Source organism: Emys orbicularis, chromosome 3 (genome assembly GCF_028017835.1).
Source record: "Emys orbicularis isolate rEmyOrb1 chromosome 3, rEmyOrb1.hap1, whole genome shotgun sequence".
In the NCBI taxonomy this organism is placed as follows: domain Eukaryota; kingdom Metazoa; phylum Chordata; order Testudines; family Emydidae; genus Emys; species Emys orbicularis.
In genome coordinates this window covers 58,070,247-58,095,071 of record NC_088685.1, presented here as the reverse complement: position 1 = coordinate 58,095,071, position 24,825 = coordinate 58,070,247, and the positions used below count along the sequence as shown (strand labels likewise).

Here is a 24,825-nt window from a genome sequence, read left to right as displayed (position 1 = left end):
ATAATGATTCTGTCATAAACCTTTCAATTTATTAATGAAAATTGTTTAGTATAAAATGTTAAAGCAAATACTTTATTTTACAGGCCTTCACAGAATCACAAGTAATGGGATGCTTTACATCAGAGATGAAACAGACTCATTAAATATTTCGTATCCAGCCAGAATTGAGAACAATACTTTACACTGACTGAAACATGACTTGGGACAGAACCACTGAGAAATCCACAGGGAATGAACAGTTATGATTAGGGCTCTGTGTCTGTCATGGAGGTCACGGAAGTCATGGATTCCGTGACTTTCCGCGATTTCCGTGACTTCTGCAGCGGCCACTGTGGCTGACCCCAGGGCTGCCCAAGCAGCTGGCTCCGGAGCGGGCTGCTCAGGTGGCCCTGGGGACAGCCACACCAGCTGCTGCTGGAGCAGCTCTGCAGCCAGCTGCTCGGGCGGTCCCACAGCCAGCAGCACCGGCCGCTGCTGGAGCGGCCCTAGGGCCAGCCATACCGACTGCTGCTCAGGTGGCCTGGGACAGCTGGCCCTGGGGACCGCCCGAGCAGTGGCAGATACGGCTGGCCCTGGGGACCGCCCAAGCAGTGCCGGTGCAGCTGGCCCTGGGGAATGCCCGAGCAGCGGTCCCCAGGGCGGCCAGAGCAACTGCTGCTCCAGGGGCCCCTGGCAGCTGGTGCGCCTGGCCCCAGACCCCAACCCTGGGTGCACCCCCCCGCAGTAGCAGCTCCCCCAAGATTGAGTCAGGGGTATTTATAGTATAAATCATGGACAGGTCATGGGCCATGAATTTTTGTTTATTGCCCATGACCTGTCCATGACTTTTACTAAAAATAGCTCTGACTAAATTGTAGCTTCATTTATGATTAGTCTAATTTGCTACTGCACTATTGAATTCATAATGTCCAACATTTGATACATTCTGATTCTACAGCAACATGCCTTGAAGCTCTTATGCTATATCTGAGCCTCAGAAAAATGACTTCTTTCTTCTTTCCTTTCTTTTGGATGTACACTTTTTACTTATTTTACAGGACCGTAATTAAATTGAACTGCTTAATCTTGGTGTTCTTCTCTTATTGGAACAGTGGCTAATGGAAACTGAATGTAGAGATATTGACTACCTTTTTAAATTCATGACACACATTCATAATTAAAAAGCAGTTCCTGAGCTGGTTGGGAGCTTCCCAAATTTAATAGTAATGAGTTTATTTGCATAAACTGACTGCTGTTATCATACTGCCTGCTGAAAAACTGAGGATATCTTTTTAAGTGAACTGAAATTGCAATCTAAAGAAAAATTGCATTTATTTCATGTAGGAAAAGAAATGAACAATTAAAATGAACAACTAAAGTTTATAGTTTAAGTTTATAGTTGCATTTATCTTTACCTACAACAAAATTTCTGGCTGGCCCCTGTGAGCTTAAATGCCTTTCAGAGACATCTCCTAATGTCAACATATTAGATATACGTTCAGAGGCTTTTTTATCTCCAAGAATAAATAAAATGGCTTCTTCATTTGCCTTTTAATAAACTGAGGAGATTCAGAACAATCTTGTATACTGTTTTGACACAGTATATATAAGCAGCCTTCAATTCAGACCTGTATCACACATTTATCTCATTCTCTGCTGTCATTTTATTAAAAAGGGTATCCTTTGATGTTATTAAGATTGGAAACTCTGTAGGTCAAGGAGCTCATCTTGATACATGTCTATAAAATTTCTAGCAAACATTACTCCACAAATAGTAATGAGTAATGTGGATGTGCATCTTTTATGCTTTGGCATTTTTTTCAACTTTTCCCAAGAAATAAGCTGTTTCTTTCATGAACATACTCACTGGTAACCCTGGTGCTCCTGGTGAACCAGCAGGTCCCTGATCTCCCTAAGGAAAAGATACCACTGCATTGTAATATTTCCAACAAATGAGAACACAGAGTCTTCAAACAGTATTAGTTAATGAAGATATTATTAGAATGGGAGAGGCAGGATTGTTTGAATTTTTATATTTAGTTCTACCATTGACTCTTTTTGGCATTGAGTAAGTCACATAACCCTTTGTGTTTTAGTTCCCTGTCTGTAATGTCATGTGTATTTGCCCTTATGTTCAATCAAAGGGATATTCAGGTGAAAGTTAATGTTAAAAATGCTTTAAAATGGACCAGGATCAAGTATCTGACCAACATGTAGATCTCCAAATAACCCTCATTTATACTCATGGCAGTGACCATAATTAACAAAGTATAATTCAGTATTGTACCACCATCTTTTTCTTCCATGTCACCTTAAAATAGTTGGCACTAATACCAACATTATAGCTTTATGCAGGGTCCTGCTATTACACAGGAAGGGAGTCTAAGAGCATTAGGAGTTCTTAGTTCTACTACTGCCTTTACTATAGATTTTTTCTTTGATTCAGGGTGCCTCAGTTTCAACATATATAAAATAGGGTCGATGATGGTAATAAGTAACACAACTACATTACAAGGTACTGTGTGAACAAATTAATTGTCTTTCACAAGTTTTGAGACCCTCAGATCAAAAATGCATGAATAACATACTACAGTAGAGATTGACATTAACTAGATGGTACATCTCAAAGTCTTTTGGGCATTTCATTTGGTGCAGACCACAGATAAAATACATGTAGCCTCTTGACATTTTGGGGGCTTCAGAAAGGCAGCTCCCAGGAGCTCTCACAGATGGAGTGTAGTGCAGAGACTGAGACCGCAGCAACTGAAACAGCTTGTCTTAGCATGTGAATGAGACCACAACCAGAACCAGGGATTGGGATAGAGAAGAGGAGTCACCAGGCTAGAGGCCTGACTGAAATGCTCGGGCAGCCACCTGCAGGCTACAACCACTTCCAAATGGCGGAAGCTGCCCATCCATGTCCTGCTCATGAACAGGCACTGTGCTCAAGTGATGGGAGTCAGTGGTTGGGTACTGGCTGCTAGCAAGGGTATGAGATAGACCTCCTGGGTTGCTCTCTGTAGAGCAGGCAAAAAAACTTCCAGTTTTCCTGTCAGCCACAAGTGCCTGGCCAATGGGAAACACCCAGTTTCCCAGAGGATGTTCCATCTCCCCTAGGTGTCTGTGAAACAAAACCACTTCTTCCACCCAACCAATAACCAAGCAAAACCCAAGAGGGAAAGAAGAATTCACAGGGAGAAGATTGTTTGCCAGCCTCACCCATTAGGCCTCTCTTGCCCTGTAAAACAAGGGAAAGCCAGGGTTGGAGCCACCTGGGATCTGCTCCACCCAATGAGGGATCTGCCTTGAATCTTTAACAATGAATACTTGGGATACATCACCTAGATAGATAGAAAGGGATGCCAGGGGTAAGGAAAGCCCTGGTTTGTGGGTGCACAGCCTATTAAAAACTCACCTGGAATCAAAGGGGTGGGTGACACCACACTGCACATATGTGGTGGTCAAGCCTGCCACATGATTATTTCACTGCACAACTTACCTCTGTTCCGTCAGCCCTACAGAGCTCCAACACAACAACAGCATTCGCACTAGCCACCTGGGACCTGCAGGCAGACTCTGGGATCACACCTATTTATTTGTATAGTCTATGTGGGATTTTGACTGTATTGGCTTATTAGAAGAATATCTTTATTTCAGGAAGGGTTTGATTGTGGTTGTGGGGTTTAATCTGTTCGTTCATTAATCAGTTTCCTTGCCTTTTCCCTTTACCTAATTCCTGTCTTCTAAATTAATCATATCCTTTCTCTTAATAATGTGTTTATTCCTTTTTAAACTTGGTTGGTCTACAGTTGCTTTTAATTTGTAATGTGCTAGAAGTCACAAGGGTTGCATATGAAGTTATTCACCAGGCCACTAGCTGGATACACTGTCTACTGAGAATGCAGTTTAGCTTCAGTGACTAGCAAGTTAAGGGCTGAGACCTGCCATCAGTCCATGAATTCCAGAGAACCCAGTGCTCATTGGTCCTAAACTGGGACACAAAGCCGGAAGGAGGAGCAAATGGACTCTACCATGCTTGGGGATCAGATGTTCTCCAGAAGGGACTACATAATGATTCATTATGATTATCATTATACATAATGATTCATTAATGATCGGGAGGATGGCGTGGACTGCACCCTCAGCAAGTTTGCAGATGACACTAAACTGGGAGGAGTGGTAGATACGCTGGAGGATAGGGATAGGATACAGAGGGACCCAGACAAATTAGAGGATTGGGCCAAAAGAAATCTGATGAGGTTCAACAAGGACAAGTGCAGAGTCCAATGCACTGCTACAGACTAGGGACCAAATGGCTAGGCAGCAGTTCTGCAGAAAAGGACCTAGGGGTCACAGTGGACGAGAAGCTGGATATGAGTCAACAGTGTGTCCTTGTTGCCAAGAAGGCTAACGGCATTTTGAGCTGTATAAGTAGGGGCATTGCCATAAGATCGAGGGACATGAAAGATTGGAAAGAGTCCAGCAGAGAGCAACAAAAATTATTAGGAGGCTGGAGCACATGACTTATGAGGAGAGGCTGAGGGAACTGGGATTGTTTAGTCTGCAGAAGAGAAGAATGAGGGGGGATTTGATAGCTGCTTCCAACTACCTGAAAGGAGGTTTCAATGGGGATGGATCTAGACTGTTCTCAGTGGTAGCAGATGACAAAACAAGGAGTAATGGTCTCAAGTTGTAGTGGGGGGGCGGGGGTTAGGTTGAATATTAGGAAAAACTTTTTCACTAGCAGGGGGTGGTGAAGCCCTGGAATGGGTTACCTAGGGAGGTGGTGGTGGAATCTCCTTCCTTAGAGGTTTTTAAGGTCAGGCTTGACAAAACCTTGGATGGGATGATTTAGTTGGGGATTGGTCGTGCTTTGAGTAGGGGGTTGGACTAGATGACCTCCTGAGGTCCCTTCCAACCCTAATATTCTATGATTCTATGATACAGACTCATTATAACATAAGAAATGCAAAACAAAAATGGTTACAATCCACATATTTAAAAATAGCAGGTCAAATCCTACAAGGCAAGAGAGTTGCCTTTAGCTTCATTGGAAGCAGGACTGGGCCCACTGGAAGTTGCAGGTTCTCAGCATCTCTCTGGATTTGGTCCACTTTGCTTAGATTTTTAGTCTCATTTAAATTAGCCTTCTTTGTAAAAGTCATGCATGCAGTCAGTCTGAGGGTTACAGTACTAGACTATAGCACTATCAGGTGGGATCTTTGCCTCAGAAATGCATTTATAATGGACAGCATAACTAGATTAGATGATGTTTGGTCAAGAGGCATAAAAACCAGTGAACATACCTAGGGGCATATCAAAGGGTTCGTGTCTTCTGCTAAGGAGTGCTTTGCACTTCTAATCAGCATTAATCAAGGAAGTAGCTTGTTTAGTAAAATCAAAGTGGCTGTTCTAATACTAATGGAATAGAATGAACGACTGGTAAAGGATGGAAGGTTGATTACACACAACTTGTTATTCCTGAAAAAATGGAATTTTACATTGATTTAATTGTATTATTTAGACCTAGATTTAAACAGAAAATGAAAATACAGTAGGCATGCAACATTTCTACATATGCAGATCCAATCTTTCATGAAACATTCTGCTGCAGATAGACACCATCAACAAGTGAACAGCCTCTTAAATGAAAGAAACATTTCCCTGCCAATAAACACTGTAGATATACAAAAGAAACAACAATACCAATTGAAAAAAAGAGAGGATATTTTTCTTTAATAAAGTCTTACCTTTTCTCCTGGAAATCCCTCTAGTCCAGGTAGTCCCATTGGACCTGGTTCTCCCTGTTTTTTTTAAAGTGTTGCTTAGATTAATAATTCTGCATTCTGAATGACATATAAAAATTGTAATATAGCATATAAAAGCAGAGCATTCAACTTGAGATTATTTAACAATCAGCTAAATATTGTATTTACTTTGAGTGAACAGCTTTTGCTATGTGTTGTTTTTATGACCTGAGAATTAGAACTATTCCCAGAACAAGTACATGTTTATTTTCTGATTAATTGTTTCAATTATGATTAAAAACCTAATCAGAGAGAATCCCCTCTGGTTATCTACTTGGTCAAGGTCAGCACTAAACCACTTTCGGTCAATAAAGTGAGAGATTTGAATATATCTTGTCAATTAGAGAAGTAACATGGGTTGCAAGGTTACTCTAGAATTCTCCTTTTGACTGTAAAAAAAGCTGCATCTAGAGGCTTCAGAGCAAAACTCTGTTAGCTAAGTAAAGCCTATTCTCCCTAGGGATGTGTAGATCAGGAGCACTCCAGCATTAAGTCTATGAGCTTTGGAAGAAAAGCCAGAAAATGAGTGAGATGATGTAGCAACTACTGAACAGTAATTCAGCTTTAGAGACAATAGTGAGTGCCAAAAAAAAAAAAGGGGGGGGGGGGGACATTTACCATAACAAGCTATTTATCTAGCTATCTTGGAGTTTTGTACTACTGCCCATCACCATAGTATCTGAGTGCTTTACATGTAAAATCAATAACAAAATCCCAAAGGGATTTCATGGCATCTCTGTAACTTCTCCCTTTAATGGGGTCAGAACTCTGGGATAGAGAGATTTTCTGAGGATTTAGGGGCTTGAGAGTGGTTTGGGAATAGAAGAGTTGTTCAAATTCCAAGTATTACTCGTGGTGGAAAGGCTTTTTTCTAAAGATGGTGAGATTCTGGATTTGCCCAATCTCTTCTGAAAGACTGTTCCCTACCAAGAGCCCCTCGACAGAGAATGCTTTGTTCCTAGCTTTCACATACTTCATCCTGCACTTTGTAACCTGCACTGTACTAGAGGAGTGCAGATATCACATGGGTTCATATATCAAAATTTGGTCTTTGATGTAGCTGGGGCTTCATCCACTAATTGCTTTGAAAATGAGGACCAAAACCTTAAACTGTCATCAGAAGCTGACTTGAGTCTGTCCAGTGGAAGGACTTGTGCACAGGCGTAATGTGTTCTAAGTGACCAGAGATACGGAGAAGGTAGGCAGTCATTGCATCATCTTCACATTCAGCTTTAGATACAATGAGTTATGTTAATCCAGCCTGGTGGTGACAAATGCATGGATCACCATGGTCAGGTCCTCATATGGAAGGAAGGGACATTTCCTAGCAAGCTGGAGGTACAAGATGGTATTTTTGGAAACTATACCTCATCATCCAAGTTTAATAAGGAGTAAAAGTAGATCCCAAGGCTTCACACCATTGTGACACATGTATGGCTTCAATGGAAGGCGTAGAAAACATCTTGTCCAGCTTTTCAAAGCATTTCCCTTTTTAATCTTTCCTGTTGGGCTCTGTACACATTCTATTGAACTTTTCAGTGAAGGATGCTGATAGTTCTTCACAGCAGTTGATGCTGGGATCTTGTGTCTGGGCTAGGCAGTCTGGGTTGAGTAGCTGGTTCACTATGCAAAATAGCTCTGCTGGCCATGATTCTGCCATGTTGAAAGTGAAAGGGTCATTTTGCCTCCTTTACTGCAACGGTGCAGTCCTGTAAATGTGGGTTTGTGCTGCTTTGTCCCCCATGACCATGGAATTTGTGGCATTCCTTAGACCAGTGGTTCCCAAACTTGTTCCACCGCTTGTGCAGGGAAATCCCCTGGCGGGCTGGGCTGGTTTGTTTATCTGACGTGTCCTCAGGTTCGGCCGAACGCGTCTCCCAGTGACTGCGGTTCGCTGCTCCAGGCCAATGGGAGCTGCTGGAAGCGGCATAGGCCGAGGGACGTACTGGCTGCCACTTCCAGCAGCTCCCATTGGCCTGGAGCAGCGAATCGTGGCCCTTGGGAGCCATGATCAGCCGAACCTGCGAACGCGGCAGGTAAACAAACCGGCCCGGCCTGCCAGGGGCTTTCCCTGCACAAGCGGCGGAACAAGTTTGGGAACCACTGCCTTAGACTGTGGTAGATTTAACTGCTGTGAGTGGTAAATGTCCAGTTTTTAATGGCACCCACTGCATTATGTTAAATAAATTGGCATCCTTTCCTCTGCGAGAGATGGTGGGAATTACAGCCTATGATGTAGACGGTTTTCAATGTCTCATGTGACTGACTAGTCCATTCTGAAATTTGCATGCTCTTTGGCAGTTATTACAAATGTATGTATCTTGTTTGGGAGCTACTTGCTTCCTACGGGCTCTTTAAAAATGTCATATTAAAACTGAAAAAATATTTCATGGTGTCAAAGTACAAACAATATCTACCAAAACCTGGGCATTGCAAAGCTTTTCTATTTGTTCCAAAAATGTAAATATATGAAATATAAAGGTTTTGTGACAAGGGCACACTGCAATCTTTGAGGAGAAACAGCAAAGCATTCAGTGAATCGGCTTTATTAAGATAGGTTTTGAATGTGAAGCTATACAATTGAGATGTACTGTGGCTCCAATTATCATCAACTTCTTGGCAGCTACAGACAGCCTGATCATATTCTAATTACTTTTGAGCATTAATCCCTCATTACGCTGTTCCTTAAGAAAACATAGTCTTCTGGTTGCTAAACGCTGGTACAATGTGATCACCCCCGATGAGCAATTTCAACTTTACGGGTTACTGCATTGGGCTCAAAATTAAAATATTTTCCATCTTTATTTCTACGGGGCATACTTCAAGTAGTGATTTAATCTCTTGAAATAATACAAATTCTTCATACTTAAATGCCTCTATAGATTACTAAACAGAGAACAAAATCCACAGGCAGCTTATATAATGTATCACTGAACATAATATTAACAACTGTAAAAAGAAGTCTATTAACCCGGAGCTGTACATTTCTCTAGCCTTGGTTATAAAACAAGTTTTCTTAAATGTATTGATAGAGTAACTTCCTGCTCAACTTCCTGGACTGTCCCACTCACATGGCTAGGACCATACTTTGAGCTTTTGGGAGGGCTCTTCTGATGACCTATGAAGTCCTCAGTTCCCTAGTAGTCCTCCAACTCCTTCTCCTCTACATCCCCACCTTCCAACTCATGAAGACACACTTGTCAGTATGACTAAAATGACACATTCCAATAAAATATACATACCATTGTGCCAGGATCACCTTTTGGACCCTGCAAAGAATGATTAACAAAGGTATTAGAAAATAACAGAACACAATTAGACAAGAATGTGGTGTCTTTAACACTACCATAATAAAAATATATAACAATTATAAAAAAACGGTAGAGTAGTGTATTCAGAATCACTACTAGCAGCAATCTTATTTTGTTAAATTTGGGTCAAATCCTAGTGTGTGTTATTCTATAGTGCAGAGCAGGGCATATCTCTGTGGCCTGGCTTGATTCTATGCCACGAAGTGCAAATGATATCACAAAGGGGAAAGCAGTGCCTCATTAGTGGCCACAAAGGGTTTACACAGCTGCCAAAATGATTAAGGCCAGGGGTGGAGTCTGCCTATGGCTATAACATCACAAAGGCACTAACCATGTGGCTCTCTGGCTCCACAGTCCAAGTGTATGTGTAAGAGGGGCAGACAGAGTCCACCTTAGACACACAGGAATGCAAAGGGGCAGAATAGCCCAAAGGTTACCACTGCCTGACAGATCTCTTTCAGAGCTCTCAGCCAGGATGACAGCAGCACCTATGGAATTCATGAAAATTGAGGGGAGGGATACATTCAGTCCATATGACTCCCACATTCTCCTCATCATCCAGAGAGGTAGGGTAGACAGATGGGGAAACGGAGGCAGAGAAATTAAGAGACTTGTCCAAAGCTATGCAGCGAGTCAGTGACAGCACTAGACTAGAATTAATGAATTCCTTATTTTCAGCACCAAATTTAATGCACTACTAAACAACACTGCCTCTAAAGATAAAAAGTGCACTATATGTTTTAAGAATTATTACATTACTGCAATATATAGTCCAAGATCAAATTATTTTTGTGCCCAGTTCTGCAACCTATATTCATATTAAACTGCACTTACTCAAAGGAGTAATCCCATTAATTTTAATCAGGGTACTGGCATTTTTTAAAGTACTATTCAGCAAAATCTAGGGTTGTAATTATCAATATTTATATTGAAATTTTAGTCATTCTCCCAGTGTCTGCTAAGCTGTTTATTACACATACTTACGAAATGTGTGTTTTATTATTAATATGTATCAGTCACATCCTATTTGAATTGTTTATTGTTATTTTTCAAATGTAAAGTTTTCTGTTACCCAACAAACAAGTTGCATGCAAGATATGAAGCTTTCTGTAAATGTTTTAAACTAAATATTACAGATAATGTCTATTAAATACTTACAGGAGGGCCCGGCGGACCAGGATAAGTAGCAACACTTACACCTCCCTGGGGAAAGAAAACAATTTTCATTTGTTTCATAAGGCAGTAAACAGGGAAAAAATGTTAAATTATTTAATAAAGAAAAATACCTGTAGCTTATATAAGCTGCTCATTCCATTCCTTTCATTGTAAGGCATACCCTTAAAATAGGAAAATATTCAGAAAATATTTTAAAAAATATCACAACTATGAAGGTGAAATCAATGGAAAAACAGCCTTTCATCCTTTGAATTGTTAGTACACAACAAAGCCAAAGTACCATTTCTGTTAATGGGTCTTGTGACAGATATGGCAACTACCTGAAATATCCTGGACAAACCTTATTGAATTCAGTTTATTATCTTTGTAGGTCAGGGACTGTGTGTAATTCCATGGAGGGGGGGCCCTCAGCTCTCCAGGAACTAAGAGGAGTCGGGGGTGGTTAGGCAAATTCACTCAGGTTGTAACACCTCCAGAGGGCTACCACCCTGGAAAGAGGTTCTCAAATACTGGTTCAAACCAGATTCTTCAGGGGCCAACAAAGAAAAGTGCATTCAGTGCATTCTTTCTGATCCAGCAAATGGACAGAACCTTCTGTCCAAGGGGGGCCCCAATCCTTGGAAGGACATGGCCCAGTCTTCGTGTTTGTTCTGAGCTAACTGCTGTTATGAAGTTGTGACCACAGAATAAACCCTTGGTGGGGTGCAAAGGACGATTCACTGGCCACAGCCCTTGTTGTAGTCAGGGGGTGATCTCTCGTATGTTTATTGGCACGTAAGTAGGTTCTTTTATTGTTAACATGTTTTCTCTGTAACGCTTTTCCTTAAAATAAATGTACTTGCTTAGAAAGAGCTGTGTGGCAACTTAATTATGGCAATTACCCTGTTTACCATCTCTGAGGAGAAAAGTAAAGCAGGCCTGTTTAGGCAGCCTGACTTTCCTGGGGAATACTGTGTAGGCAGGGAGCCTGGAATTACCATGCTCAGAAGGGAGAGAGACATGTGTCTACACCCAGAGCGGTGGCGGCTGGGCAGCTGAAAGCCTGTGAGTGGGTGCCCTTGTGGGACCCTAGAGAGGGAATATAGGTGCAACTGCCCCGAACTGTGACAGGTCTGTCCTGCAAAAACTCCAATGAAGTCAGTTAAGAGTTTGGGATATATGATGAATGGAGGATTGGGCTTTTTATCAGCTTATAAAAATGAAGGCTCATGAATCCTAAGGTAACTGTATAATTTTTATTATATAAAATTGCCAAACCATTTATGTGCCTGGCCAAATGAAGGTAAAGGAATTCAAGGTATTGTACATTTCATTTTTTATCACCTTAAAAAGTTAAATTTTAAATGAAAACTGCAAAGCATTTGAGTCAGGCTTCAAGTACTTCAAGAGTATACAGGCTTGTACTATAGCTTTGAATTAATGCTCAAATTTGACAGATGAGACACTAATAAATTCAGAAGAAACATTATGAATTCAATAAAATTCAATAGCTGAACTACCAGTTTATGCTAAATGTTTACAGCCTGTTGACCTCCAAAGCACAAAAAGCACAAGTTAACTCAAGTGTATTCAAGATACGAATGGATGAAACTCTTGCTTCTGAAAAGAGATTTATATTTTTTCAAATTCTATTCATGGGATATTTAAGGTGAAGGAAGGATATATGGATGTAATCTTTTTTCATAGATGGAGATTTATAAAATGTATGCATAAGAAAAGGGAGAATGACAAAGTGAAGACCAAAGATGACACACACCTTTTCCATCCCCAAATCAATTTGCACTTGAACTACAATGTGTTTTCAGTATGAAAGAGAAATGTATTGAGTTCAGAAGACTTTAACATGTGAAATTTTATCATGAAAAACAAATGAATGTAAATAAATATGGCTGGTTTTATTTTACTTTAACTTTCATATACTTTATTGGTGAAACCAGTAGGCTGCAGCAGAATAGTCACAGTTGTGGATGGGGGGAACGAAAAAGGGGCAGAATAGGGAATGGTCATGCAGTCAGATACTACTACAATCCATTGGCTGTACAAGATGCCATGTACAACCTGAACAGGTGGCCTGCACCCTGACTCTAGGTTTATAAAGGAAGAACCTGTCCCCTCAAACCTCATATTGTTTTAGTATATTTTCTCCATGCCTGCCTGTTATATTCTTAAAGCATTTTGTATTTTACTGTATTTTGTATTTTTAAAAAGAAATATTTTATGAAGAGCGCTTTACAGAAAAAAGTACTCACATTATTTTCAGAGATTCATAGGGTGAAATCTTGGCTACTGATGTCAATAGGAGCTTGGGCCAAAAGGGACTATTATGATCATGTAAAAAACAACGTTGCTTTTTACAGATCCAGACTAACATGGCTACCCCTCTGACACTTGACATTATGATCATGTAATCTTTCATCCTGTGCAAGACTGCCCAAATGTCTCTCGGATCAAGTCCATATGCTTCTGCTTGAGCTATAGCATATCTTTTAGATTTAGATAGACATCCAATGTTGATTCAAAGACTTGGAGAATCCACGACATCCTTAGGTAAATTATCAAAATATATTATTCAGAATATGAAACAAATGACTTACTGGAGGTCCAGGTGATCCAGGCTTTCCAGGAGAACCCTCATTACCCTATGACAATATAAGATTCATACATTTCATTTACTGAAACTGATGTAATACCTAGCACATTGATAATAAACAAGGAATACAATCTATATGACCCTCCTCCTTCTCCTTTTTTGGATAAGTACAGCTATATAAGAGGTTAATTTGGCCTCCCCTCTCTCTAGTTTCATCTTAATCCCCTAAGTAAAATAACATAAATAAACAAACAAACAAATGAGTGAGCAGATATGGGAATAATATCTTTATATTAGATCTAGAGTCTTAGCCCTATGACACTGATTATTTTCAATAGGTTTCCTTATGGAAATTTTAACATAGTAGTTTTACTTGTAAGCTAGAGTGATTTGAGTAACTGAATACAATATACGCTTCATATTATTGGGAGAAAAGGCAGCGAGAAAGATGTTAAACTTCATAGCAATAAACAAAATTTAGAAAATAAAAGTTCAGAATAATTTTCATAAATCATAAACCACTTTGTTGAACGTAATCTTCAGTTTATGGATTAAGTTATAAAGAAACAACCATTACTTAGACCAAAACAAAACAAAAAACCCAGAACAAAACAAGAACAAACCTATCATTGAAATATGACAGAAAGAATGAATTCATCACTTTTTGTAGTGAATTGTGATGATGGTCTAACTTTGGGTAGGTTATATCTATTGCCTGTTGGGCTGACATGGACTGAAATGGGATACATGTGAGCAGGCTCCCCAAACAGTTTACATACTAGTGGGCACTCTGAACAAGTGTGGGCTGCTACGTTTTTATGTTATGACATGAAGCACTGTCCCATGGAAGTCAGTTCTTCTGGTAATGTCATTATTACGAGTTAATAAAAACACAGAATCATGGAAATGCAGGGCTGGAAGAGACCGTGAGAAGACCATCTATCCCACGCTGAGACAGGACCTAGTACACCTAGATGATCTGTGACCCATAAACCCTCAGTGCCAACTGGCAAGTGTGTTACAAGAATATTCTGATTCTGGTATGTACATTCTGGTTCACCAAATATAGTTGTGTGAAGCCTTAAATGAAAGCCAGTGTCATACTGGTTGGTAATATAGTTGTGAACGTATAACTCCTCCTATTAGGTGAGGAGTTATATATGTAAATTGAAAATATGTTCTTAGATTCTGTATCACAGCAGAGGTGGAGGAAAAAAAGTGGTCCTGACAGACAAAAGATGTTTATTCTCCTGTCTCCTTGTTGGCCTGTAAATTAAGCATTGTAAGCCGACACAATGGTGGAACATTACATACAAAGTCAACAGAGAGATACAAAGACAACACAGAAGAGCACACAACAGGAATATCTTGAGATACACTTCAAAGGTCTGCTGGACTATATTATGGGAACATAGAAGACAGCCTGTCATCTTGCACTTAGGAAGTAAATGGGCAGTAAATTTACATTCATGAAAATGGTATCTCAACCAGCCTTGGTTGAAATGCTTCAGAAGACTTTTGGGGGGAGATAAACTTCTTCAGACAGAAGATTAGCCTACTAAGGCAAGTTTAGTCTCTAGAAAGTGTGTTATGATTTTCGTTTTTATGTAACCTTTTGCTTCCATTATCCTTACTCACTATCTCTTGAATCTTTGATAATAAACATATTGTTTTCCCTATAAATATATCTCAGTGCTGTGGTATTAAGCAAGGTGAGAATCCTGAGTTGAATTATACAAGCTGGTATTCCTGCAAGTGTTCCATGAATAAAGGGCTGGACACTATAGGGGAATACATCAAAGGAGCTTGGGGACTGAGACACACCTGTTGTTAATTTGCCAGACAAAGTAGGGTTGGCATTGTCCAGAGGAAATTGGATGATGAAAAGGCTGGTGGTATCAGGGAGCTGACACCCAGTTAAGCACAAACAAGTCTTTCTCTTGCTGGAGGCGAGGGGGTAACAAGGTGACTCACAGTCCTAGATACCCCGAGAACTATCACACCATCCCTGACAGGTGTTTTTCTAACTTCTTCCTCTTCTCCTTCCCCTAATTCCATCATCTGGCATCAGGATGTCATGCAAACAGCATGTTCATCTGTCTCAGGCTGCACTAATGTCCACCTGCTTACCATTTTCTTTGATGCAATCCACCCACCACTTCCTCAGCTTTCCTTGGAGTCTCTTTCCTACCATCTTCTCCTGCCATGCTATCTTCGCTAGGTCCTCTTCATTCATCCTCTGTATGTGTCCAAACAGTGAAGTCATGCTTCCTGGATTTTGTCAGCTACATCATAGACCTGACTTCCATTCTAATGCTTTCATTTTGAAATCTGTCTTTTCGAACTCTATATACCTTGAAGGCATCTCATCTCAAAAACCTGTAGGTATTGAAGCTACCATTTCTTTAGTGACCATGCTTCTGTGCCATACAACATTGCTGGATGCACCCGTGTTCTGTAAATGGCATATGCTTGTCATACAAAACCTGCCATGTTATTCCTCATTCTTCCAGCATTCTCTAGTTTGAACTGTATCTGATATACTATCTTACTGTCTTCTATAACCCAGCCACTAAGGTTCTTAAACTGGTCAGTTTGGTGTAGCTGTATTCCATTAATCTCTATATCCAGTTTCCTGTGGCACCTCTACTGACCTACATGACCTCAGTCTTAGTCATGTTCATTTTCATCCCAGGCCTGCTTGGCTGGTCAAATCACTGATTTATTATTTCCCCAAGGTCTTCTTTTGAGAACATCCATATTGCTATTTTGTCTGCATATAGCAACTTGTGACCTTTTCCCCATTAAGATCTTTCTGCTGATGTAGTCCATCAATATGATACACAGCAGCAGACTGAGGGTCAACCCTGATGCAGTCTGATTATTACTTCAAAGGGGCTTGTTACTTCAAAGGGGCTTCAAAGGGGCTTGTTGTTCAAACATGCTTGAATCACTGTTTTGGATGATCTATATAGTGCACTTACCATAGTTATTAAATCTTTGGACACTCAGGTGTTTGTCTAACCTGTTCTGAAAACCTGCAATGATGGGGATTCCAAAACCTTCCTTGGTAACCTATTCCAGTGTTTAACTATCCTTATAGTTAGAAACATTTCCCTAATATATAACCTAAATCTCCCTTGCTGCAAACCAAGCCAGTTAACTGTTCTACCCTCTCTGGACACGGTAGATCACTGTCTTCTTTACAACAACCTTTCACATATTTGAAGACTTATGTCCCCCCCATCAGACTTCTCTTCTGTAGACTAAACATGCCCAATTCTTTTAACCTTTCCTCATGGTCAGGTTTTCTTATCATCTTAACCTATCATCATTTTTAGTTGCTCTCTTCTGGACTCTCTCCAATTTATCCACATCTTTCTTAGATTATGTGCTCCAAACTGGACACTACTTCGGCTGAGCTCTAACCAGTTCCAAGTAGAATGAAACAATTACCCCCCCATGTCTTAGGTATGCCACTCCTGTGAATACATCCCAGAATAACATTTGCCTTTTTTACAACACCATGACATATTGGTTCATATTCAATTTGTGATCTTGTATAACCCCCAGATTCTGTTCTGCAGTAGCCAGTTATTTCGTATTTGTGCATTTGATTTTTCCTTCCTAAATGCAGAAGTTTGCACTTGTTTTTTACTGAATTTTGTCTTATTGATTTCAGACTCTTTCTCTAATTTATCAAGATCATTTTGAATTATGATCCTGCCCTCCAAAGAGCTTGGAATCCCACCCAGCTAGCCTCAACCAGAAATCCAAGAACAGAAAATGTGTGTCCTGAGTCTGAGTTAGTTATTATTGGAACTTTGCTTTACCAGACCTTTTATGAGTAAACCTGGTACTGAGTTAACAAGGAAGTTTCTTGCATTTAATTTTGTTTTAAGTGACTGGGAGGAGGAAGGTGAGTTCCTTTCTTTGCTGCTGCTATTGTTTTGTTAGAGGAAATTTTCAAATTCATCATTCAGAATAAATATAAACATTGAGCTCTGAAACAATATGGACCTCCACTAAAAAAAAAGCCACATGCCAGGCTCAGGTAGGAGTTAGACATGTGGCTCAAGAAGGGTTCCATTGTGCTCTTATCAGGGGTGGAAGACTGACTGGACTGGAGCAGTGTGTGTGTGTGTGTGTGTGTGTGTGTGTGTGTGTGTGTGTGTGTGTGTGTGTGTGTGTGTGTGTGTGTGTGTGTGTGTAACAGAGGGAAGCAGTAAGAAACATTAGAAACAGACATGAAAAGAGGAGCATAAAACTAAGGAGACAGGAGAGCTGGCTGAAAGAGGCTGTGTACATCTTCATAGACAAACAGGATTGCATCATAGAAATACCTGGCTCCAACATCAATTTCTCCTCTTAACAGAAACAACCTTGTAGGACCACAAATTTTGGCTAACCACTTGGGTCAAAAATGGGTAGCAATATTGTCTGTTCAATTCCTGTTTGTACCACACAGCCTTTTGACTCCCTGGGTAGTCATGCTCAGTTTCTGGCGTGTCAAGAAAACCATAAGTGAGGAAAGGAACTAGAGAATTCTTCATAGACTTCACTGGAACTGAAATAAAGAATAATGTTCAATACCTTTTCACCTTTTGCCCCAACTGGACCGGGATGTCCAGGTCTTCCTACTGCTCCCTGAAACACATAGGATTGGTTCATATTAGTGATGAAACAATACAACAAGGTGTTCTGCATTGCAATTAAGTTATTAAAACTCATACTTTTTGAAGGTCATTTCAACTTAATTAAGTCTCTCCTCTAGGCTTATATTTCTTCTGGCTGATACAACAGCTGCATACTACTGATAAGCCCTATGAAGGGTAAAACTTGTGTTTGTGGTTGCATTTTCACCTTGGCAGACTAAATGTAGTGACCTTAATTGGCACCTTTTGATACTGCTAAGAATTTAGCCTTGCTGCTTAAATGGCAATTTACATAATTACCCATTATGCTTTGCTAAATGTGTTATAGTTTTTGAAAGAAAGCTTAACTTAAGTACTGCAAGCAGTCAGGAAATTAAAAATAAGCACAATAAACAATGTGATCTGCATCTTTTAAATAGGAAGTAAAATGTAATAGTATTTCCTAAGGGTATGGAAAAGATATAACATTTTCTATCATTGCTTTACAAATGTGGCTCACTGGCTTTCTATATTAATAGCCAATTTAGAGTCACACTTTATAATTACTAAGTTTCAGGATTCAGTGTTTTCAGAGTGTTCAAATAGAATTATTATTAGAATTTATCACTAACATTATACCAATAATTTGGGTTCAGATGCATAATTATCTGAAAGTTATTACATCATTCAAATCAATTTTGTGTATAGATTTCCTGATAATATCACCAAGAAACATATTATAAATTATATACACAATAATGGTTCTGACAATGGCAACATTTTCAGGAATTTAAACTCACAACATAACTTGTTTCTACAAAACTACTTGGGCCAACTTCTGTTACTCTTACAATGACATTCATTCAACTCCCCAGAAGTCAACTGAAGGCAGACTCTGGCTCTTTCTTAGCACCACAGAGAAAAGAACAGGCTAGAAATATGAAGAACCAATATGAAGCTATTATTTAAGTGAAAGTTAAATCTCTGGAGTCACAAATTCATATTAAATTATCTCATCTTTCCTAAGCTAAAGCATTACTCCCAAAATAACATCTTTAATTTTCAATTAGTACTGGATTATTGGATTTATTAGCTTCTTTAACATTTGGCTCAACCTAGTCTCCTTTTCATTACATCTTGATATTGAGTACAACAGGTTCATTAGACAGTTATTGTAACCTCCAAAGGAATAGATTAGATCATAGATTATATCAAACACTTACAGAAGGTCCATTAGGTCCTGTTAGACCAGGGAGTCCTGGAATACCTTGAAGACCCTGAGGAATTAAAAACATTTATGTATATTTTTCTCCATAACACAGGTTTAATCTTGAAATCCATTATATTCATCATACCCATCACTGTTACAGTTTATATACAAATTATTTTTTAGCTAAACAAACATATACTGTTCTGAAGTAGCACATAATAGATAACCTCTTGTTTGAAGGATAAATTACACTCTTCCCCATCATTACTGTTGGTAACTTCTGTCCTTTATATCTTTTCCTCTTTAGCTCTGTAGATAAGATCATGATGTCTGAGCAAAGTACAGAAACAATTTTTCCTTTTCCTATCACTATAAACTTTCTTCCTGTTCAGAAAGGCGTCTGTTCACACCTCTCAATATTACCTGATAATATCTAAGCAGGATGTTGCTTTGTGCCTAATATCCCAATTATTTTGGTTTTATGTAAATAAAAAAGTATGGATTTTTTATCATAGCACTTAAAGAACTACTGCACACTTTTCTTCCAGCTAGCTCGTAATTCTATTTTATGGCCTGAAAATACACTAGCATTCGGCATGCGTGTAAAATATATTTAATAGTTTTAATAAGACTTCATCTCAAAGGCAAATAGCTAAATCTCTTTGTTTGAATTTATAATCCATGCCTCATATCAATACTAAAAAGACCTGGAATGATTGTATCAGTTAATATTCAGAGTACTAGTGCAACATCTGGTGATGAGCACGTGATGGAAGAGAAAGACACTTAACCACTATGCAGACTTAGTATATCTGAACAAAGATAAGTAGCCCATTATCCTTATCATTTCTACATTGACGTCCTAAAGGTTCTCAACATAGGATTGGAGGTCTCAGTCTCCAAAAGAACAACAAAAAAAGACTTCTCTGTAACTCCCCAAAGTGTTTTTTTCTTTTATAACAATGTACTTGGAGTGAGGGAAAATGGTATTTTTTGCACTCACTGTCAGTGGTGCTGCTGTTCTTTGTAGGGCATTCCAGAACTGACCGTGGCTTTCAGTTATCATAAATTGCTTTCTCAGTGTGCACACAAAACCTCTGTGACGGGATCCCTGGGGTGCAGCCTGGGACTGTGGGACCACTGTGCTCCCTTAACTCTCCAGCCTGGGCTGTCTCTCACAATGCCTTGCCAGTGACCAGCAGCAAACTCTTCCGGGTGCTGTTATCACTCAGCTCAACCTCATGTGGAGCCCCCCAGTCAGCTAGATTGCATGAATGCTCCCAGAGCCACTCATGAATCACACAGGGAAAGGCACCAGCCAAATCCCCCCAGCTCCTAGCCTTGTACCTCATGAATATACTGTCTCCCACTGCTCAAGATGGGCAGTGCAAATTTATTAATTGGCTCACCACTTCATTGGTGGAAAGTGGATATACACCAGCCTTTGCAAACCTGAGCAGTTTTGCCACACACTTCATACAAACTCACTGGTAAAAATAAACAGTTTGTCATAACTATAAAGGGAAGGGTAACAACCCTCCTGTGTACAATACTATAAAATCCCTCCTGGCCAGAGACATAAAAATCCTTTTACCTGTAAAGGTTAAGAAGCTCAGGTAACCTGGCTGACACCTGACCCAAAGGACCAATAAGGGAACAAGATACTTTCAAATCATGGGGAGGGGGAAGGCTGTTGTTTGTGCTCTTTGTTTTGGGAGTTGTTCGCTCTTGGGACTAAGAGGGACCGGACATCAATCCATGCTCTCCAAATCTTTCTGAACAAGTCTCTCATATTTCAAACTTGTAAGTAACAGCCAGGCAAGGCGTGTAAGGTTTATCTTTGTTTTCTCAACTTGTAAATGTTCCTTTTGCTAGAGGGTTTACCTCTGTTTGCTGTAACTTTGAACCTAAGGCTAGAGGGGGTTCCTCTGGGCTCTTTGAATCTGATTACCCTGTAAAGTTATTTTCCATCCTGATTTTACAGAGATGATTTTTACCTTTCTTTCTTTAATTAAAAGCCTTCTTTTTAAGAACCTGATTGATTTTTCCTTGTTTTAAGATCCAAAGGAGTTGGATCTGGACTCACCAGGAATTGGTGGGGGAAAGGAGGGAGAATGGTTAATTTCTCCTTGTTTTAAGATCCAAGGGTTTGGATCGGTGTTCACCAGGAAATTGGTGGAGAAGTCTCTCAAGGCTACCCAGGGAAGGGTTATAGTACTTGAGAGGGAGATATTCTGGGGGGGGGGGGAGTAGACAGAGTTTCCCAAATGACTCATAAATAATTTGGGTGGTGGCAGCAAAACCAGATCTAAGCTGGTAGTTAAGCTTAGAGGTTCTCATGCAGGTCCCCACATCTAAACCCTTGACACAGTTAAACAAATTTATTGACTACAAAGGATAGATTTTAAGTGATTGTAAGTGATAGGCAAAAAGTCAGAGTTAGTTACCAAAAGAAAATAAAACATAAGCACGCAGTCTAAATTCTCAACCCTATTAGACTGGGCAAATTCTAGATTAAGCAGTTTTTCTCAACCCACTGGATACTGCATCCTTAATATACAGGTTTGTCCCTTAAACCTGGACCAGCCTCCTCTGTTGGAGTCTTCAGTCTTCTTCTGAGTGTCTTGGTTTCTTGCAGCATAGGTGGGGGCCGGAGAAAGATGAAGCATGGGCCTGCTGTGTTCTGTTTTATACCCTAAGTCCCATGTGCTTGGGGAACACACAAGCCCAGGCATGTCTGATGGGCATTACTGAGTCTCTAGGGAAGGTTGAGCAAATCCCCTGGTGTGGCCTCATGCAGGTGAGTCACTGCATTGTAGCTCCCTTGCTGGACAATGGCTGTTGATGGGCTGTTTGATGCTCCGCCTGGGTGTTGGTTACTTTCCTTCCTGTTGCCTCTGGGAAGCTAATATCTGGCTGATTCCCCAATTTACAGCATGATTTAGTGACAACCATACAATACAATTCTCATAACTTCATATGCATTAATGATATACATATATGAATAGAGAAATGACTTTCAGCAGATCATAACCTTTCCCCTGATACGTCACAGAAAATCTGAAAGCAAAGGAGCCCAGAAAAGGGAAAATTCAGGGGGAAGTAGAAGAGTTAAAGAAGAAAAGGGAGAAATCAGGAAAGGATGGAGAGGTGGGGACTAGGGTGAGCACAAAAATCTATCCACACGGGGACAAGGCCATTTAGGGAGACTCAAGCATCCTCAAGATGTGGGGAGAGGGCCCCCCAATATTTTGTGGGATTTGTGCCCAATTTTGAATTAGTTTCCCCAACTACAGAACCTCATTAATAATACAGAGACACCTATGATAGTCTTAAGAATTAAGTTTGTTATAATTCTTACACTCACATTCACATTGTAATCAGAAAGTGCAATCTGAAAAGCACCAGATAACATTCCTTTCATAGGCCTTTGCAAAATCTAAATTGTCTTAACAGTGAAATTCTCAAAGTATAGTGAAACTCGGAGACCAGATACTCCTGGGGAATATGAAAGAAGTGGAGGAAAGATCAGGGAAAAGAGAATTCTGAGTTATGGAAGAAGCTTTATATGTGAGTAATAGAGGGCCTGATACTGCTCCCACTAAAGCAAATGAAAGTTTATCATTGAATTAAATTGGGGAGGCACTGGATCGTTCAGCTGCATAAATGGAGTTTTGGTTTATAGTTCCATGAGTTATAAAATACTAAGTAATTCCAAATGTATAATCATTAAGGGCCTGTTCCAAAAGCCCATTTATGTCTATGAGAGTATTTCCACTGGCTTCAATGAACTTTAGAAGACCCTAAAACTATTGTTCCATTTGTGGCTCTGGTAATCAAACCAAATCATAAAAACCATGAGAACTTCAGATCCATTACTGGATAACAACTCCATTATGTTGTCTCCTGGAAGTAACATTCATTCACCCAGTTACAATGAAGTAATCTAAAGCATCTGCTAAAACACTGGAGCTACCCAACATTGCTGGAGTGCCTAAGCACTTACCAAATAGTGAAGGAGCATTAGAATAGCTTCATTATTGACTGAGTGAGCACTGCACCCTATTGAATCAATAAAAATTTACTTAGAATGAATTTACTCTGGAGTCTCTTTAAAAGCCTAAGTGCCAATTATAACCTGTTTTTTTTGTTATTACCTTCTCAATTGCCTCTAAGATCTGTCTCAACTTTCGTTAGTTAGATACCATCAGAATTGTTTAAAATTGGTTCTCTGTGTGTCAAGTTGCTGCTGCATGCATTGCACCAGAGATGGTGCGCATAGAGAAAGGCCACACTACTGTTTTACCACAGTCCTGTTTATTTTTAAAATAAAATGTTTTAGAGCCTTATTTATTATTGTAAATTTATTTTAAAGTATGTCTTCTAAATCTCAGGACGTCTTGAATATTTAAGAAGCACCGACTTTGCAGATTCTCTGAATAGTATCAATACAAAAGGAAGAAAAAACATGATAATTTCCAAAACCATATTTATATTTTAGCAATCTGCTGAGATCTAGAGCAAGCAGGGGCAAAAGCGGAACATATCTAACACTTTTGTTCTGATTCTTTACACCACCCTCAAGCTAAGATGTTCCACATAAATTTTCTTTTTTCCCTTAACATTTATATCAGTTGCTTAGTCTGACAATAATTCATCATTGTTATTAGCATTTTTCTGGATTTATTTTGAATTGTGCAGGAAAGGAAGCATATCGACTAAATCAAAGGTAAAAAATCATCATCATTCATCACAGTTTTGGTGAAAATCTGACACACACTTTACCTGATCACGCTCTTGAAGTGATGGATAGTGTTGAGTACAAATTTCAGTTTGAAAAACACTTTCAATCCATATTTTTTTTTGAAAATTCACCTTCACTCCATAATTAACATTAGCTATGTACTATGAAACCCCAGAAAGAATAAGAAATTCATCAATACATTCAAAATTCCAAATATTAGCAATCATAATTTTTCAGATGCTTTCTCTCCTATCAAAGTAATAACATTTACAAGAGAGTAGTATATTTAACATGTTTCAGTTTAGGTGCTTTTGTATTTAATAAAGCTCAGCAAATAATCTGTAATGGATGATTTATTTTAACTATTTCATCTGACAAATTATCTCCAAGGAGCACATGATTCACTCACATTTATTAACTGATTAATTTTGGTGAATTCTTTTGACATAAGATTGATCTTGAGCTTTCATTGCAAATATTTGGCATTCAAAATTGGAGCTGTGGAGTTTCATTTTCATTGGGCAATAGGTCACATGGTATTTCTCTGTACTCTTACTGGCTTACAATACCCTAGGAATCCAGTATCTCATGAAAATACTCACATTTTCAAATTCAATCTCTCTGAATATTTTCCTACATTCACTTAATATTTGCTGTTGACATGAATAATACTGCCACTAAATTTGTTCATTAGAATACTTTGGGAAAATGAACACTAAAGGGGCAGTAATATAGTCAAAGGAAATTTGTTATAAAATGTGAACAAACCTTCTGAGACTACTCGGCATATACCCATTTATTGCTCCATCTTGTATTATCTTCTCAATATTAGCATTTAAATATACAATCATTTGTAATTAAATTAAGAGATGTGAAAAATAAAACTGCCTTAACTGAGTAACAGTACTTAATTATCTGGAAAATTCAGAATCAAAAACTGTTAATATCAGCCTTTCTAATGCTTACATTTCTTCTTCAGATATTCTGGAGAATTAGATAATATGTGGATTTAATTCTCAATTTGGACCTTTATTCATGTACACATAAGAATAACTGTAATATAATGATTATTGAAATTAAAATAATTTTACCTCATCACCTTTCTCTCCAGAAAGTCCAGGAAATCCACGTTCACCTTTGCTTCCCTATAAAGACATAACTTCTGAACTATTACTGTATTTTATTACGGTTATGAAAACGTATGTACTGTAGTATGTTTCATTTTAAATATGCTAGTATGGAGCTTATGGGTTAGCAGTAAGGGACCATAAAACAAACAAAGAGCCAAATTCCACCCCGGCACAGGTCCCACTAAGGTCAATAAACATAATGCCTACTTCTTATGTGGTTGAATTTGGCCCAAAAGACTAAGGC

At 39.2% G+C, this 24,825-nt stretch overlaps 1 protein-coding gene across 1 annotated transcript in view; it reads right to left on the bottom strand.

Annotated features, from left to right (window-relative positions):
* COL19A1 (collagen type XIX alpha 1 chain) overlaps positions 1–24,825 on the bottom strand; it is a 334,061-nt gene that overhangs the window by 32,241 nt on the left and 276,995 nt on the right. The window contains 9 exon segments of the mRNA XM_065401717.1: positions 1,847–1,891; positions 5,730–5,783; positions 9,029–9,055; positions 10,256–10,300; positions 10,384–10,434; positions 12,868–12,912; positions 17,457–17,510; positions 18,721–18,774; positions 24,543–24,596. Of these exon segments, the coding sequence (XP_065257789.1) occupies positions 1,847–1,891; positions 5,730–5,783; positions 9,029–9,055; positions 10,256–10,300; positions 10,384–10,434; positions 12,868–12,912; positions 17,457–17,510; positions 18,721–18,774; positions 24,543–24,596 (429 nt within the window).